We start from the raw sequence: 17378 nt of genomic DNA on the forward strand, positions 1-17378 counted from the left end.
ATCAGACTCCATTTTGAGACGGAGGACAGAAATAACTTGTGGTTTTAAGACATAAGATTTTTGTTGTGTTTCTACATAATGAAATTGGAGTGGTGCCCTCAGTGATGAATAGATGAATAAATAAAGTCTTAATCAGGCCTTAGGGTGCAGCATTAGGCTGTGGGTGTGTCTGCAGGGGGCAGAGAGGATGGAAGGTGGACAGATTGATTTCTCAGCTCTTGGGGAAAAGCTGATCTTTAGCCATAAAGTGGTTGTTCACTTTCTGTATCTGCAGCGTTTCCCAGACGGTAGCGGTACAAACAGTTTGTGTCCTGGGTGGGTGGGATCATCAGCAGCAACACAACTGGCCTTCCTTTGCAGTCTGCCAGTATATATTAGGTCCAGGTTTGGTAACTGACTCCCCACCATCCACTGGGCCGTTTTCACCACCCGGGCCAAGTCCTTTTGTCCTGGATGCTGCAGTTGTCGTCCCACCCAGTCGTGCTGAGGCAGAGGATGCTCTCCATCACGGCTCTGTAGAAGTTCTTGAGCCACTGAGCAGGAAGTCCAGCCCTGTTCTACTTCCTGAGGAAGAAGAGTCTTTGTTGGGCCTTCCTCGTCAGAACAGAGGTGTTCAGTGACCGGGTCGGGTCCGAGGTGATGTGGACGCCCAGGAATCTGATGTTGTCTACCTACGCACTCCACCACCTCCACCTGAATTGTAACAGGTTGTGCTCTGTCCTCCTGGACCTGCTGTGGTCCACTGTGACCTCCTTGGTCTTGCTGGTGTTGAGCTCCAGGTTGTTCACTTGTTAATAGAGGTCAGTGTTGCAGCTCCATGTTCCTCCGTGTCTCTTATGGGTCTCTGGAGCTTTTTCTAACCGATCAAATCAAGGGACGCCCACAGCGGCCCGAGTCGGCAGAACAGTGACGATCTGTGCTACCTGGTCAGATGTTCCTACCATAGAGCATCGGTGTGAGCATCGCCTCTAGGCAGGACGGATAGAAGAGCGTCTATCATGGGGTCCTTGTAGGGGTAGTGCTTTATTGAAATGATTTTAATTCATGGGCTGATCAAGAAAGTATTTAGACAGGCGGAAAATTAAATTCATTGAAATGAAAACTTTATTGTGAAACGTTGCTGCTTATAAATTGTTGTTACACAAGGCAACATTACACATTTATATTTCATGAGAGAAATATTTAACAAAGTGCCACAACTTAGTTACTGCGACTGTGAGATCTACCATGATCCCACATGATCCCACCTTTAGGCAGCACTAACACCTAAAGATGATCTGATTGTGTGCAATAATGACATCATGAATAGAAACTAAATAAAAACTGAATGAATCTTTTAAAGATCAGAACTGTTTTTATCTTAGTAGGAAAAACCAGAACAAAAACATTTGTAAACTATCACAGAGTATTAGGGTCATAATAAGATAAATAGAAATTATTTTTGGAAGAAATTCATAATATTATGAGAATAAAGTTGTTATATTCTGACTTTATTCTAGTATTTTCCTATTTTATTTCCTTAGTGTGTCCATAATACTCCATCATGTTAAACTGGTTTCTCTGATTATTTAAATCATAAATGTGACACATCACTCCTTCCTCAGCAGTCTGGGGTTCATCAGAAACTGATGTTTCTCTGATCTGTGGAGTCAAACCAGATTTAAACTCTCAACAGATTTTCCTCTCTTCCTCCTCTCTGACTTCTTTCTTTTCCAGTTGGACTTCTTGTTTCTCCTTGCAGCAGTGAGAAACTCTTTGTCTCTCTAAGCTGCTGGAAAACTGAACAGATCTGCTGAAAGCTGAGAGTGATCAGATCACTCCTCATGATCTCCATGGATCACCTGATCCTGAAGTCTCTCTGATTGTTGGTCCGTCTGGAAAATATTCCTTCCACATATTCCTGCCTCTCTGACTAAACCTGACTCTCAGCAGGAGGACTGGCAGCCTGTCTAAAGGAGGTCTGGACCCCAAAGGTTTCAGAACCGCTGCTTTAACTGAGCCCATCTGTTCAGGACCAACACATCACCACTTCATAGGAAATGTTCACTCCTTCATTCACTACATCTGACCTCACTCTGGATGTTTCTACAGACCTGGAACATGATTCCAGTTTAGGTTTCAGACTCAGATTTGAAATGTTCTTAATAAAGTCAGAAGTTCTCCAGAAGGTTCTTGGATCAGACATCAGAAGGTCATGAAGAAGTGAAGGAGAGAACAATTCAGACCCAGATGTTACCTGCTGGATCAGGTTCCTCTGATCCTCTGAACACATGATGGGAATCAACTTTCTGCTTACTGGATCACTGGGAACTGACTGGCACTGGTTTCTCTTTCAGACTTACTGAGGTCCAGAAGATGGAAGATTTGGACCTAAAGGAGGACAGAGCAGAACCTCCAGGATCCGTTTGTCCTTCTATGATGAGTGACCGGTCCAAGGGAAACCCTCCATTTTTCAGTACTGAACCAGAACCATCAGACAGGAAGTAAGAAACCAGTTTCCAACTGATTCATGTGACTCCACACAGATTTATTTAATATTAACTTGTTTATTTTCATCAAATAAATAAAAAGTAACTTCATTTTTATGCAAACTTAAAGCTAAGTAGACATGAGGAATGTTAGCCAATCAGTAGAGTTTTAATGAGGCTTCAGTGAGTCAGTGATGGATGAAAATGATCCATGAAAACAAAAACAACCAAAACTTTAAAGAGCAACAATTCAGAGATTGTCTCTAAACCCACTGAAACAGGGAAACTTCTTTACTGGGAGCACTGGACCCAGTTTATATACTGGAAACACTGGGTCCATGTGATCCAGGTAGGATGACGACCCAGAACTTTAAACCTTCTGCTTCTCTGCAGCAGTTTGTGTTCTGATCTTCTTCAGTGTTTTTATCACAGAGTTTCTCAGTAATTGATGTGATCTGAATAACATGTTTGTGTTTCAGAGATCAGAACCTCAGACTGAGAGCAGAACCTCCAGGATCCGTCTGTCCTTCTATGAGGAGTGACCGGTCCAAGGGAAACCCTCCATTTTTCAGTACTGAACCAGAACCATCAGACCCAGAGTAAGAAACCAGTTTCTAACTGATTAATGTGACTCTGCAGAGACCAACCAGGATTTAAACTTGGATTTCAGCTTAGAAACTGATTCATGGAAACCAAAACATCATTTTAAATCATTTTAGTTCTTTTTTCAGTTGTGATCTAAACTGTTCTTTGAGAGAACAGAACAAACTGTGGAGGAAAAACTAAATAGTTTCCTTTGTGTCTTTATGAATCTCTAGCAGCTTCCATGTTCCACTGAGGTTTGGGGCCTCATGTGTAAAAGAGTGAGCAGTTTTCACACTAACACGGACAAATTTAGAAAAGTGGCGCACAAATAATTAAGATATATAAATCTGTACGTACGTACATACCTGCTCACCTTTCCTTTATAAATCCCAATTTGCAGGAAATAAAGCAGCTGCTGGTTCGCCTGTCTCCACCTTGTAACAAGGCAGCCTTTTGCAGGTGGATTTTACTGTGAGGAGGAAAAGTTGAGGCAGAGTCAGGTGGAACAGCAATGGTTTATTCTTCTCACAGCATCAATAAAATCATTTCACAGGTGAAACTGCAGCCTTAAATAGTCCCAGCTGTGATGGACCAAACCACCTTTAATTCACAGGGGATCTCAATTCACCAATATCCACCTATTTGAATAAAATACCTTTAATAAATACAAACATTTCCACTTACTTTTTATAAATATTTTATGTTTTATCATTACACCATATGAAACACCACAAAACCCATAAACAATCCCACCCCCCCAACTTTTCAATGGCCTTTCCTGGAACCTATAAATGGTGTCTGGATCAGGACATTAATCAGGATAATAAAACTACAAAGTGAACACAGAACCAAAGTCCAAAGAATCATCATGAAGTCAGATTTTGCAAAAAATAAGACAAATTTAAATATCGTGTTCTTAGCATTGCTATCATGTCCAAATAATGTTCTGTCACAGTACAAGGCTCTTTATAAAGTTCTTAGATTAATGCAAACTGGATCTGAATCCTGTTTACTGGTGTTTCACCATTAAAGAATGATCCATGTTTCTACACTGGACTCTAGATTAGAATCAGATTTTGGTCTTTGAGCCTCTGATGGAAACAGTTTTCTGCTCTGACTCAGACAGAATAAAGATTTCAGATGAACAAATACAACCAAAGAAAGATCAATCATAACACCAAATATAGAATGAAATATTTCAAACCAGAGATCATCAATGTTCTGAGGTTCTGTTCTGACTCAGGTTCTGGTACCAGGACAGCTCCAGCCTGTTGTTAGTGAACTATTTCAGTGATGAAGAAATGTCTTCACAGAGGGAGGAAGAGGAGCAGCGTTGGTGAGGAGGAGCAGCCGTCCTGCTGTGCTTTATGTCAGAAGGTTCTGATGGATCCAGTCTCTACCAGCTGTGGTCACTGGTTCTGCAGACAGTGCATCAGGTTCTACTGGGACCAGTCTGGACCCTCCTCCTGCCCCCAGTGTGGAGAAAGACCCAGAACAGGAGCTGGACTGCTGACAGCCAATCAGAGCAGCTGTGCTCCAGGTGAGCCTGAACACCTCCAATCAGAGCTTCCTTCTGTCGTCTGTTGAACCAATTCAATGTCTTTAGTTGGGATTTGGACATTTAAGGTTTTATAAATCTTTCTGTCAACCAAATATCTGTATTTCCAGCTGGTGTAAATGGTTTTCCATTAAAGTGGCTCTGTTCTCAGCTCTTTGTGCTAATTGCATTAAAACTGAACATCTTATTAAATCTGATGTTCATGTTGATGCATGAACTAGGCAGCCTAGTACTGAACTAGTGACATGCTAGGAGACTAACATTGTTTTATGGTGTGTAAAAGTCAGTCCCAGGGATCTTTAGATAAAAATTCACCACTTTATTCAACTCTGACTAGATGAATAGTGGACAGAATCCAGTAACTCCAAAAGGAAACAACAACAGTGATTAAACGGCACTCAAAAAAGTGTATGGTCTTCTGAGTTCAACACCTGCCTGCTACCTGTTGCCCCCTTACTCAGATTCTGGAGCCTACAGCACCATCTAGTGACCAAAGAGGAAATGTATCACATATTTGGCTCCTGCAATGTATGGAGACAAGAAGGTGGAAAAAGCAACCTGCTGCACTGCTGATGTTACAGAGAGAGTGAAGGAAAGTCTGAGACAGAAACACTTATTTACTCTGATAATATAGCACAGATTGCAGTTTATATGTTTCTACATATAAAATGTAATACATTTGCAATTTAAGTAAATATCATTTATTTGCCCTTCTGTTTAATCCAAATTAAATCATCAGTTAGTGGATCTAAAAACATGATGTAATGCTGATCACATTTAGAACCAGCCAAAGGCATAAATGAACTAAGAGAACGTCAATGCTGCCAAGTTTGATTTAATGGTTTCAGCATAGATAAAGTAAAATATTATAAATGGTTTAAACATTTACATTTAAGATTTTAAGGAGCTGGTAAGTTTATTTTGTAAAAGTTCAAAGAACAGTCTTCATAGATAGATTGCTTTGTTGCTACAGCTACAATCTGAGGCTCTCAGTTTAATCCTTGAGTTTTAACTGCTCATTAATGCATCTTAGTAAACTACAATTACATTTGACTGCTCAGCCATTTAAACTAGGCAACCTCTCCCAGATTTGACTAAATCTATGGTGACATGCTAAATCAAATTCTGCTCAAGGCCTCATAAAGTGTGGGACCGAACCTGCATGATGAGCTAGACCGGCTGCACAGCGCACCTCTGCTACTGGATGTAGAGGGACAAATGAACAGGAGATTTAATTTATGTGGCTTTAGTAGCTCTTTTATTTTGTGTCTGTTGAGTTTTTAATGAGTGCCACTGAAAGCTGGAAAATTCCAGTAGAAAACATTTTCTTTTGTTCCTTTTTTCTGAAGCTTCTATTTGTGGGAGAAGTTCAGATAGAAACTGTAAAATGAGGACATGGTGACATGTTGCAGAAGAGTTCATGTTGCTCAAAGCATTTAATGGATCTGTTTCTGTCAGTGTTTACTCATCTGATCTGATTTGTGAATTAAATACTTGCATAGAATATTCTGGTCACAAAACAGAGGCAGAAATGTGATGTTTGATAATAGAACAATATCATTTTGTGATGATGGATCAAATTCTGTTTCAGATGGGTTTTTTTACTTCAGTTGTTTCTTTTCTTTGTTTTAGCAGATGTTGTTCTACAGCAGGTTCTAAAGGAACATAAGATCAGTCTGAGGAGGAGATGTGAATGTGTGACTGAGGGAAGTGATGAAATGGGTAGTAGAACCCTCCTCAACAGGATCTACACTGATCTCTACATCACAGAGGGTCAGAGTGAAGAGGTTAATACCCAACATGAGGTGAAGCAGCTGGAGAGAGCTTCCAAGATCCAGAACCTCCATGACTCTCCAATCAGGTGCCATGACATCTTTAAATCCTTCCCTGACCAACATGGAGCCATCAGAGTGGTTCTGACTAATGGCGTCGCTGGTGTTGGAAAAACCTTCTCAGTTCAGAAGTTCACTCTGGACTGGGCAGAGGGCTTGGAGAACCAAGATGTCAGTGTGGTAGTTCTGCTTTCGTTCAGAGAGCTGAACTTGATCAGAGATGAGCAGCACAGTCTTCTCACGCTGCTCCATGTTTTCCATCCAACCCTCCAGAAGCTCCCAGCAGAGCAACTGGCTGTCTGCAAACTCCTCTTCATCTTTGATGGCCTGGATGAAAGCAGACTTTCACTGGACTTCAACAACAGTCAGCTGGTTTCTGACGTCACACAGAAGTCATCAGTCAACGTTCTGCTGACAAACCTCATCAGAGGGAACCTGCTTCCCTCGGCTCTCATCTGGATAACTTCCAGACCTGCAGCAGCCAATCAGATCCCTCCTTCATGTACTTCCAGGGTAACAGAAGTACGAGGCTTCACTGACGCCCAGAAGGAGGAGTACTTCAGGAAGAGGTTCAGTGATGAAGAGCTGTCCAGCAGAATCATCTCCCACATCAAGACCTCCAGGAGCCTCCACATCATGTGTGGAATCCCCGTCTTCTGCTGGATCACTGCTACAGTTTTGGAGAACATGTTGACCTCAGAGCAGAGAGGAGAGCTGCCCAAGACCATGACTGACATGTACTCACACTTCCTACTGGTCCAGACAAAGAGGAAGAAGAACAAGTACTATGGAGGACATGAGACAAATCCACAGGAGCTGATGCAGGCTGACAGAGAAGTTCTTCTTAAGCTGGGGAGGCTGGCGTTTGAACATCTGGAGAAAGGAAACATCATGTTCTACCAAGACGACCTGGAGCAGTGTGGTCTGGATGTCACAGAGGCCTCAGTGTACTCAGGAGTTTGTACAGAGATCTTCAAAAGAGAGAGTGTGATCTTCCAGAAACCAGTCTACTGCTTTGTCCACCTGAGCATTCAGGAATTTCTGGCTGCCGTCTACATGTTCCACTGTTTCACCACAAGGAATACAGAGGTAGTGAAGAAGTTCTTGGAAAAAAAATTCTGTGAAACATCTCTGGAGAGCATCATGAAAAAAGTCCTAGAGAAATCCTTCTTCAGTAAAAATGGCCACCTGGACCTGTTTGTTCGTTTCCTTCATGGCCTCACTCTGGAGTCCAACCAGAGACTGTTCGGAGGCCTTCTGGGTCAGACAGAGGACAGTCCAAGAACCATCCAGAGAATCATCAACAATTTGAAGCAGATGAGCACTGATAGAATCTCTCCTGACAGAATCATCAACATCTTCCACTGCCTGGTGGAGATGAACGACCTCTCAGTTTTTCAGGAGATTGAACAATTCTTGAAATCAGGGAAGAAGCTCTCAGAGATCCAATGTTCAGCTCTGGCCTTCATGCTGCAGATGTCAGAGGTTCTGGATGAGTTGGACCTGGAGAAGTACAACACATCAGAATCGGGACGACGGAGACTGGTTCCAGCTGTGAGGAACTACAGAAAGGCTCGGTGAGTCCAAATCAGTGATGGCATAGTTACTTTCAAAAAGTAACTTTATTCGGATTTCTGATTACTCTTTGAAAAGGTAGCTTAGTTAGATTACTGGTTACCTGATTTGGAAAGTAACTAAGTTACATTAAAAGTAACTCTTTTAGTTACTTTCAGCAACTCCTAACAACAACGCTCCGCCACCTTTGAAAATTACATGAAGCTTTTCTAATGCTTAATTGCAAGTTATTTTATCATGGTATCATCCACAATATATCTCCACTTATAAGGTTGAACTGAAGGGGAGCTTTTTTAACTTTAGAAAAAGCAAACCCAAAGACGCTTATAATAATCGGACTTGGTGACAGAAACTCAATAGTTCCTGTTTTTCCAGCAACATAATGTGCATCTCCCTCCATTGTTTATGTTTCTGTCGCTTCTGCTAACTGTTGCATAGAAACGGCAGTCGCTCCCCAAGATGCGTAGAGGAAATAAAATTAAATTAGAAAAGAAAATAGCAACGCACAGTGATTTGGATAAGTAACTTTAATGTGATTTCTGGATTTGAAAAAGCAACGCATAACTGAAAAAACTGGTCTGACGTCAGTAACACTTTACTGACGTCAGACTCTGACTCTGTAACTCTGTTACAATGAATGCTGTGTGAATGCAGCATTGATTGTTTGCATTGTTGCACTGTTTCTTCTTCGTAGCTCAAATTGCTTCTGGTTGTCTTTGGCCTTTACTTCCTTCATTCTTTGGACTATTTCAATCATCTAAACATTCAGCTACTCCAGGACAGCATTGCTGCAGCTTTTAATATTTAGAGGTTTTTAAAAATATTCCACTTTTTATCAGTCTTCATGTGTAGAATTTCATACAACAGTTTTTGTCTGAAAGATCCAATCAATCAGACACATTTTTTATTTCACTCATTGACTCACAATTGAATGAGGTAATTAGTCCAATTTTGTCTATTGAACGTTCAGAAAATCCAGCGGCTGTAATTAGCCATAGCAAATTGGCTGTGCTAAAATAACCTGAACAGGTGATCAACTCAAAACCACTCCTACCTTTTCACTCTCCGTCTCTCTTTGTCATTTAAACTCCTGCTCTGCTAGTCAGTCGGTCTTTGAGTCGCCTTTTTTTGTTAGTGGAACCAAAACGCGCTGAATTGTGCAACACCTTGTTGAAACAATAACTCCAGATTATTATTTTGCTGACTCATTAATTTGAACACACTTAGTTGATTTACTTTATTTTTTAAATTCTTTAATAAAACTACAAATGTTTTGGATCTTAGTGAATATTTTGATAAGTGCGTCAGAAGAGGACTTGCTGGTTTCAGCCTCCTGGTTTTCAGTTTGTCATCTACTGCTAAGATCAACTCAAAACCTTCCAACAATCGATCACCATCGACGTATTGATCTCCCCTGCTTTAGACATTCCAGCCTCTTCTAGTTACTGGGAGAACTTGCACATCACTAACGACCTCACCTGGACTGTGAACACCACGTCTCTGGCCAAGAGGGCACAGAAACGTTTGTATTTCCTGCGGAGGATGAGAAGAGCACACCTGCCCCCGCCCATCCTCAAGACGTTCTACAGAAGCACCATAGAGAGCATTCTGACCAGCTGCCTCTCTGTGTGGTGTGGAAGCTGCAGCGCCTCCGACTGGAAGAACGTGAGGAGAGTGGTGCGGACAGCAGAAAGGATCATCGGGGCCCCCCTTCCCTCCATTCAGGACATTTCATCCCAGCGCTGCGTGTCCCGAGGCCGAAACATCATCAGTGACCCCTCACACCCCCGCCATGGACTGTTCTCCCAGCTGCCCTCTGGAAAGAGGTTCCGCAGCATCCGGTGCAGGACCACCAGGTTCCGAAACAGCTTTTTCCCACTTGCCATCAGACTGCTGAACTCTTAACTGGACTGCACTTAAAATCTGGTCTCCACTTTATACCTTGCACATGTACAGAGCTAAATAACTTATATTTTACTGTCATTACTGCACTTTATATTCTATATTTATATTTATATCCATATTTTATACTGTATTTTATTTTATTCTGGAGTAACCTCACAACATTGGAACCTCAAAACATTGTCCTGAGCCGTATGCAACGAAATTTCGTTCTGTATTCACCCTGTGCATGCAAAATGACAATAAAGTCAGTCTAAGTCTAAGTCTAAGTCTAACTTTCATTGGTTCACCATGAAAGATGCTGCTTCATTGGGGAGCCACAGTGGATCATCTGATGGGGAGAGAGGAGGACAGCTCTGCTGGAAGCATCAGGCTGCTTTTAGCAGAGCTGTTGGATTCATTCATGACCATCTGGTTCTTTCCATCATGATCTATATTTCATATCTATCGTAGAATGGTGGGGGCAGTCTGTGAAGGAAACTGAACTTTCCTTCACAGACTGATAGAAGATCTTCAACATCTGGCTGCAGCTGAAGCTCCTGGTTTCCTCAGGAAGGAGAGCTTGGTGACTGTTTAGTGTCAGGAGTTCATCTGGATGTTGGATCCAGATGAAGATGCTTTGATAACATTTACATTCAGCAGACAGTCAGATCCTAACATGGAGGCCTGAAGATATTTACTGAGTTCTGCTGTTTTACTGCAGATGGTTTTAATATTTAATAAAATCATTGATTGGTCAGATGAATTGTCCTCCTCTCCAGAGTTTCTCCTGCCTCTCAGTCATTGGCTGCTGGAGACAGAGAGGAGCCATGATCCTAGAAGCTGAAGATTTTCTAGAAAATGGATGAATAGAAACTATTTTCTGATCATCACCATCCGCTCCACCATGTTGGGTCTGTTAGGATATCAGCTCCCCTGATTCCTCCGTTCCTTCATCTTCCAATGAGAATCATGTTTTAAAGTCATGTGATGAAGAGCTTCTGATCCAGATTGTTGCTGCAGCAGTCAGAGCTCAGCATGAAGAAACAGGGAGGTTTGATAACAGGCAGCCAAGATGGCCGCCGCTAAAACCTCCAGTTGTTCTGAGAACATGAAACTGGACCGGAACCAGAACCAGAACCATGATCATTATGAAATGATCAAACTCAGTAAATTGATGTGAAGACCAGATGTTCATTAGATGATATCAATGTTATTAAATGTGTTTATATAGATTATCTGGTTTAATTAGAACTGAATTTATCTCTTCTCTAATCACAGACTTGGTGGCTGTAAACTCAAACAGGCAGAATTTGAAGTTGTTGCTTCAGCTCTGAAGTCCAGCCAACATCTGACTGAACTGGAAATAAGTCAGATCCACATAGATGGAACCAGTACAGACTCTGGACTGAATCATGTGTGTGAGATCCTGGAGAGTTCAGTCAGTAAAGTAAAGAGTCTGAGGTTTGTTTTCTCTGTTTATCCTATAAAATATTTTATTGATACTTTAATATTTATTTATCTTCACATTTATTCTGTTTTCATTAAAAACAATCTGATCTCAAAATGTCAGAATATAATTTCTAAAATCTTTTGCTTCATAAATGAATTATTTTCACTTTGTTCTGAGAAAGATTCAGATGATCAGATTAATTTCTTTCTCATTTCTTCTTCACATTAATAATGAAATGTTCCTCCAGAGTAAAACCAGAACCAGACAAGTTATGTTTTTAATAAAAACATCTTATTTAAGAAAGAGCTGAAATAGCAACAGCAAAGAGAAACTATTATATGAATAAAGCCTGACAACAGCAGCCTGTTCCTCCAGCTCAGCTTTGTCCTGGATCTGTGGTTCTGTTGGACCGGGTCAGAGAAGAACCGTCTCTTCAATCTGACAGCTGTCAGTCGGTTGGAGCCTTGCCTTTCTGAGCTCAGAGATGCTTTATCAGAAGCTCACTGATCAGAAACTTTAGAGCTGATTCAGAGTTCCTCCATCGTGTTTCTGGTGATCAGAATTGATCATTACTGATCAGAATTGATCAGATATGATCAGTGGTAAAGGAGGCCTGTGTCCTCACTGCAGCAAACATCTTGTCCTTGTCTCCAGCTGTCCTCTGACTCTGCTGTCCCTCCTCTGTTGGGATGTCAGGTGGTAGATGGACCACGATGTCTGCTTTTTGGTGATTGGTTGAGCTGCTGTCATGGCAACATGCAGGTAGACTGAAGGCAGCATAGCAGCTTCTAGACCAGGACTCTTCAAATCCAGGCATCCTGGTTTGGTGTCCTGCAACTTTTAGATGTTTCTGCTTTAGCACCTGAATGAAATGATGAATTCTCCCTCAGGATGCAGTCAGGTTCTCCAGAGTCCTGCTGATGACCTCATGACCTCATGTTGGGACTCAGGTGTTGAAGGTTGCAGGATGCCAGCCATCGAGGCCTGGAGTTGAAGATCACTGGTCTAGACCAAACCAGAATAAGTTCTCCAAGTATTTACTGTCCCCAGAGTTCAGTAAATAGTTATACTTTAAAACAAAGTACTGAGAACCTGATCACCAGCAGAGCAGCACCACCTGGTGGCTCAACAGAGTCATAGGTTTCTCCCAGATACCTGAGATAAACCAACCTTCACTTTATTTCTAATATGAAACTATTATAAAATTTGAAGTCCATTTTAATTTCTGACCAGAACCACTGAAGGCCTGACTGAAATATTCTAACAACATGTCATAATAACATGTTCTGGTTCTGCTGGTTTGGACTCTAGAAACCAGTTTTACTGAATCAAATTTTAACATCAGTTCATCATGTTTCTGGGACTTTTACATTCAGTGAAATTAATTTTCTACATTTTATTATTAATTTGTTCATATTTCAGTTTTAACCTGCATCTTGTTGGCTTCAGCTCACATCTTTTATTCTTTATTCAGACTGGAGTACTGCAGTTTGTCAGAGGTCAGCTGTTCTTCTCTGGTCTCAGCTCTGAAGTCCAACCCCTCCCATCTGACTCAACTGGACCTGAGAGGAAACAACCTGAAAGATTCTGGAGTGAAGGAGATCTGTGGTTTTCTACAGAATCCAGAATGCAGAATACAACAATTAATGTAAGAAATCATGTTTTATTCTGGATCTGATGTTTCTTATGTGAAACTTGTGTTGCCACTAACCTGCAGACAGATGGCTGATATTTTACTGATCCACTCTGAGGATCTTCATGGTAAAGTCTGCTTTCTTCTTCTATGGTTTGGTCCAGTTAAAGTTTCTATGTTTTATAAAAGCACCAGCAGTTCCTCCTCCCACCATCACATTCAACCAATCACAGCGTTCATTTCACAGACACCAACCACAGAAAGAAGGTCAAAGGTCAGATTGGAGACAAAAGGCTGATAAAACTCTGATATTAGGATCATTAAATGTCTTAATAGCTACAAAACAATCAGATATAAAATCTGATAAAATGGCATCATGTCCAAGACAGACTGAGACTTAATTCACTAAATAATGATGTTCATCCACATCTCTGACCTTCTGATCATAAATGATCAATAAACCATCATTGATAAAACCACAAACTTTATTAATCTGTAAAGATGAACAGATGTAGAAACATCAGGAATCAGATTGACATTTAAAATGAATCTGAACTGAAATATTTGAGCTTAGTCCAACAGAAACAGTTACATTTTAATACAGCAGCAACAATTTAAGTAAATTTCTGAAAATAAGATGAAAATATTTTCCAAGCTGTGAATAAAAGTGAGGTAAACAAAGTATTCCTTCCCCTTTCCTTGGTTATTTCTAATTTCCAGTGTCTGAGGTGAAGCAGCAGCAATCCTGTGAGTTTGTGACAGATGTAGCAGTAAGTTGTGACGTTGACAGAAGGAGCTGGATGGACGCACGGTGGGACAGCTGATAGCAGAGCAGCTTTATTTCTAGACAACTTTAAACAGCCACAGGACCAAAGAAGACATGAAGAAGCAGTCACATGACCCAATAATCAACCAATAAAACCATCAATAGGAGATAATCATCAATACAACAGCCCTGATTAAAATAATAAGATAATCATACAGTCAGTCAGAATGAAGTAAATGGAAATAGAGCAAAATAACATTAAATTGATAGAATTCAAACATAGACAAAAATAAACATTTGGTTTTAAGCAGGAATTTATAATCAAACTGGGCTATTGATCCTTCAGATAAATAAGTCAGTTCAGTTTTCACTCATGTGTTCATGTGTTTATGAATGAGTGAAGTGTAATTATTGCAGCTGTTGATCCTTCAGATAAATCACTCAGTTCCACTCAATAGAAGGTCGAAGGTCACTGTGGAAATGAGCTGCTTCCATTCAATCACTGCAGCATTCATTAACAGCTCTAATGTCACACTTTGGTTCTTAAAGTCCATTTTAATTTCCGACCAGAACCACTGAAGGCCCGACTGAAATATTCTAACAACACGTCATAATAACATGTTCTGGTTCTGCTGGTTTGGACTCTACAAACCAGTTTTACTGGATCAAATATTAAACATCAGTTCATCATGTTTCTGGGACTTTTACATTCAGTGAAATTAATTTTCTACATTTTTATTATTAATTTGTTCATATTTCAGTTTTAACCTGCATCCTGTTGGCTTCAGCTCACATCTTTTTTTCTTTATTCAGATTGATGAACAGCTGGTTGTCAGAGATCAGCTGTTCTTCTCTGGTCTCAGCTCTTAAGTCCAACCCCTCCCATCTGACTCAACTGGACCTGAGCTACAACAAGAACCTGAAAGATTCTGGAGTGAAGGAGCTCTGTGGTTTTCTCCAGAATCCTGAATGCAGAATACAACGATTATCGTAAGGGACCATGTTTTAGTCTGGATCTAGTGTTTATGATGTGAAACTTGTGTTGCCACTAAACTGCAGACAGATGGCTGATATTCTACTGATCCACTCTGAGGATCTTCATGGTAAAGTCTGCTTTCTTCTTCTATGGTTTGGTCCAGTTAAAGTTTCTTTGTTTTATAAAAGCACAAGCATTTCCTCATCCCACCATCACATTCAACCAATCACAGCGTTCATTTCACAGACACCAACCACACCTGCACAGAGAAGGTCAAAGATCAGATTGGAGACAAAAGGCTGATAAAACTCTGATATTAGGATCATTAAATGTCTTAAAATGTACAAACAATCAGATATAAAATCTGAGAACATGTCTTTATGTCCAAGACAGACTGAGGCTTTATTCACTAATTAAAGATATTCACCCACATCTCTGACCTTCCGATCATAAATGATCAATAAACCATCATTGATAAAACCACAATCTTTATTAATCTGTAAAGTTGAACAGATGTAGAAACATCAGGAATCAGTTTGACATTTAAAATGAATCTGGACTGAAATATTAGAGCTTAGTCCAACAGAAACAGTTTCATTTTAATACAGCAGCATCAGTTTAAGTAAATTTCTGAAATTAATATGGAAATATTTTCCTTGCTGTGAATAAATAAATAAAAATAAATTGATATAATTCAAACATAGCCAAAAGTCAACATTTGGCTTTTAGCAGGAATTTATAATCAGACTGAGCTATTGATCCTCCAGATAAATCAGTCAATTCTGTTTCCACTCATGTGTTCATGTGTTCATGTGTCTATAAATGAGTGAAGTGTAATTATTGCAGCTGTTGATCCTCCAGATAAATCCTTCAATTCCACTCAATAGAAGGTTAAAGGTCACTGTGGAAATGAGCTGTTTCCATTAAATCACTGCAGCATTCATTAACAGCTCTAATGTCACACTTTGGTTCTTAAAGTCCATTTTAATTTCCGACCAGAACCACTGAAGGCCCGACTGAAATATTCTAACAACACGTCATAATAACATGTTCTGGTTCTGCTGGTTTGGACTCTACAAACCAGTTTTACTGGATCAAATATTAAACATCAGTTCATCATGTTTCTGGGACTTTTACATTCAGTGAAATTAATTTTCTACATTTTTATTAATAATTTGTTCATATTTCAGTTTTAACCTGCATCCTGTTGGCTTCAGCTCACATCTTTTTTTCTTTATTCAGATTGATCCACTGCAGTTTGTCAGAGGTCAGCTGTTCTTCTCTGGTCTCAGCTCTGAAGTCCAACCCCTCCCATCTGACTCAACTGGACCTGAGAGGAAACAACCTGAAAGATTCTGGAGTGAAGGAGCTCTGTGGTTTTCTACAGAATCCAGAATGCAGAATACAACAATTAATGTAAGAAACCATGTTTTAGTCTGGATCTGATGTTTCTGATGTGAACGTTTTCTTGCCACTAACCTGCAGACAGATGGCTGATAATCTACTGATCCACTCTGAGGATCTTCATGGTAAAGTCTGCTTTCTTCTTCTATGGTTTGGTCCAGTTACAGTTTCTTTGTTTTATAAAAGCACCAGCAGTTCCTCCTCTCACCATCACATTCAACCAATCACAGCGTTCATTTCACAGACACCAACCACACCTGCAGAGAGAAGGTCAAAGGTCAGATTGGAGACTTAAGGCTGATAAAACTCTGATATTAGAATCATTAAATGTCTTAATATCTACAAAACAATCAGATATAAAGTCTGATAAAATGTCATCATGTCAGACTGAGGCTTAATTCACTAAATAATGATGTTCATCCTGATTTCTGACCTTCTGATCATAAATGATCAATAAACCATCATTGATAAAACCACAAACTTTATTAATCTTTAAAGATGAACAGATGTAGAAACATCAGGAATCAGATTGACATTTAAAATGAATCTGAACTGAAATATTAGAGCTTTAATTCCCGACCAGAACCACTGAAGGCCTGACTGAAATATTGTAAAAACACGTCATAATAACATGTTCTGGTTCTGCTGGTTTGGACTCTATAAACCAGTTTTACTGGATCAATTATTAAACATCAGTTCATCATGTTTCTGGGACTTTTACATTCAGTGAAATTAATTTTCTGCATTTTTATTATTAATTTGTTCATATTTCAGTTTTAACCTGCATCCTGTTGGCTTCAGCTCACATCTTTTATTCTTTATTCAGATTGGAGGACGGCAGTTTGTCAGAGATCAGCTGTTCTTCTCTGGTCTCAGCTCTGATGTCCAACCTCCATCTGACTGAACTGGACCTGAGAGGAAACAACCTGAAAGATTCAGATGTTCAGCAGCTGAAGCTTTTTGTAAAGGATGTTCAGTAAGTAAATGTTTGCAATGATTCCAGCTTCTGTCAGCATATTGAACTAAACCAGTTCCCATCAAAGCAAAGATCCAGTGTTCCCAGTAAAGCTGCAGCTTCTCAGTGGGAGGAGAATGGTTCAGGCTTCCTGATTGGACACAGAGACAGCAATCAGCCAATCAGAGGAGCAGCAGCTTGCTGTGTTCCTGTGTTTGTGTTGGTGTGAAGATGAGTGTTGTTGCTGTGTCCATGTCTCCAGGAAGTCCAGTTGGACTCCAGCGTCCAGCCG

General features: G+C 40.3%; 1 protein-coding gene across 14 annotated transcripts in view; it reads left to right on the plus strand.

Moving 5' to 3' along the window:
- LOC114136412 (NACHT, LRR and PYD domains-containing protein 14-like) overlaps window positions 1–17378 on the plus strand; it is a 337230-nt gene that overhangs the window by 36409 nt on the left and 283443 nt on the right. For 2 of the 14 annotated variants that reach the window (XM_028004302.1, XM_028004300.1), the window contains exons 5-9: window positions 11181–11363; window positions 12827–13000; window positions 14565–14741; window positions 15970–16143; window positions 16958–17107. In XM_028004302.1, the coding sequence (XP_027860103.1) occupies window positions 11181–11363; window positions 12827–13000; window positions 14565–14741; window positions 15970–16143; window positions 16958–17107 (858 nt within the window). Of the gene's footprint in view, window positions 1–2336; window positions 2484–2947; window positions 3068–4366; window positions 4594–6243; window positions 8021–11180; window positions 11364–12826; window positions 13001–14564; window positions 14742–15969; window positions 16144–16957; window positions 17202–17378 lie in introns of all 14 variants that reach the window. The other 12 variants (XR_003593791.1, XM_028004306.1, XM_028004307.1 and 9 more) reach the window with 12 other exon arrangements.

This window comes from Xiphophorus couchianus, chromosome 21 (genome assembly GCF_001444195.1).
Source record: "Xiphophorus couchianus chromosome 21, X_couchianus-1.0, whole genome shotgun sequence".
Classification (NCBI taxonomy): domain Eukaryota; kingdom Metazoa; phylum Chordata; class Actinopteri; order Cyprinodontiformes; family Poeciliidae; genus Xiphophorus; species Xiphophorus couchianus.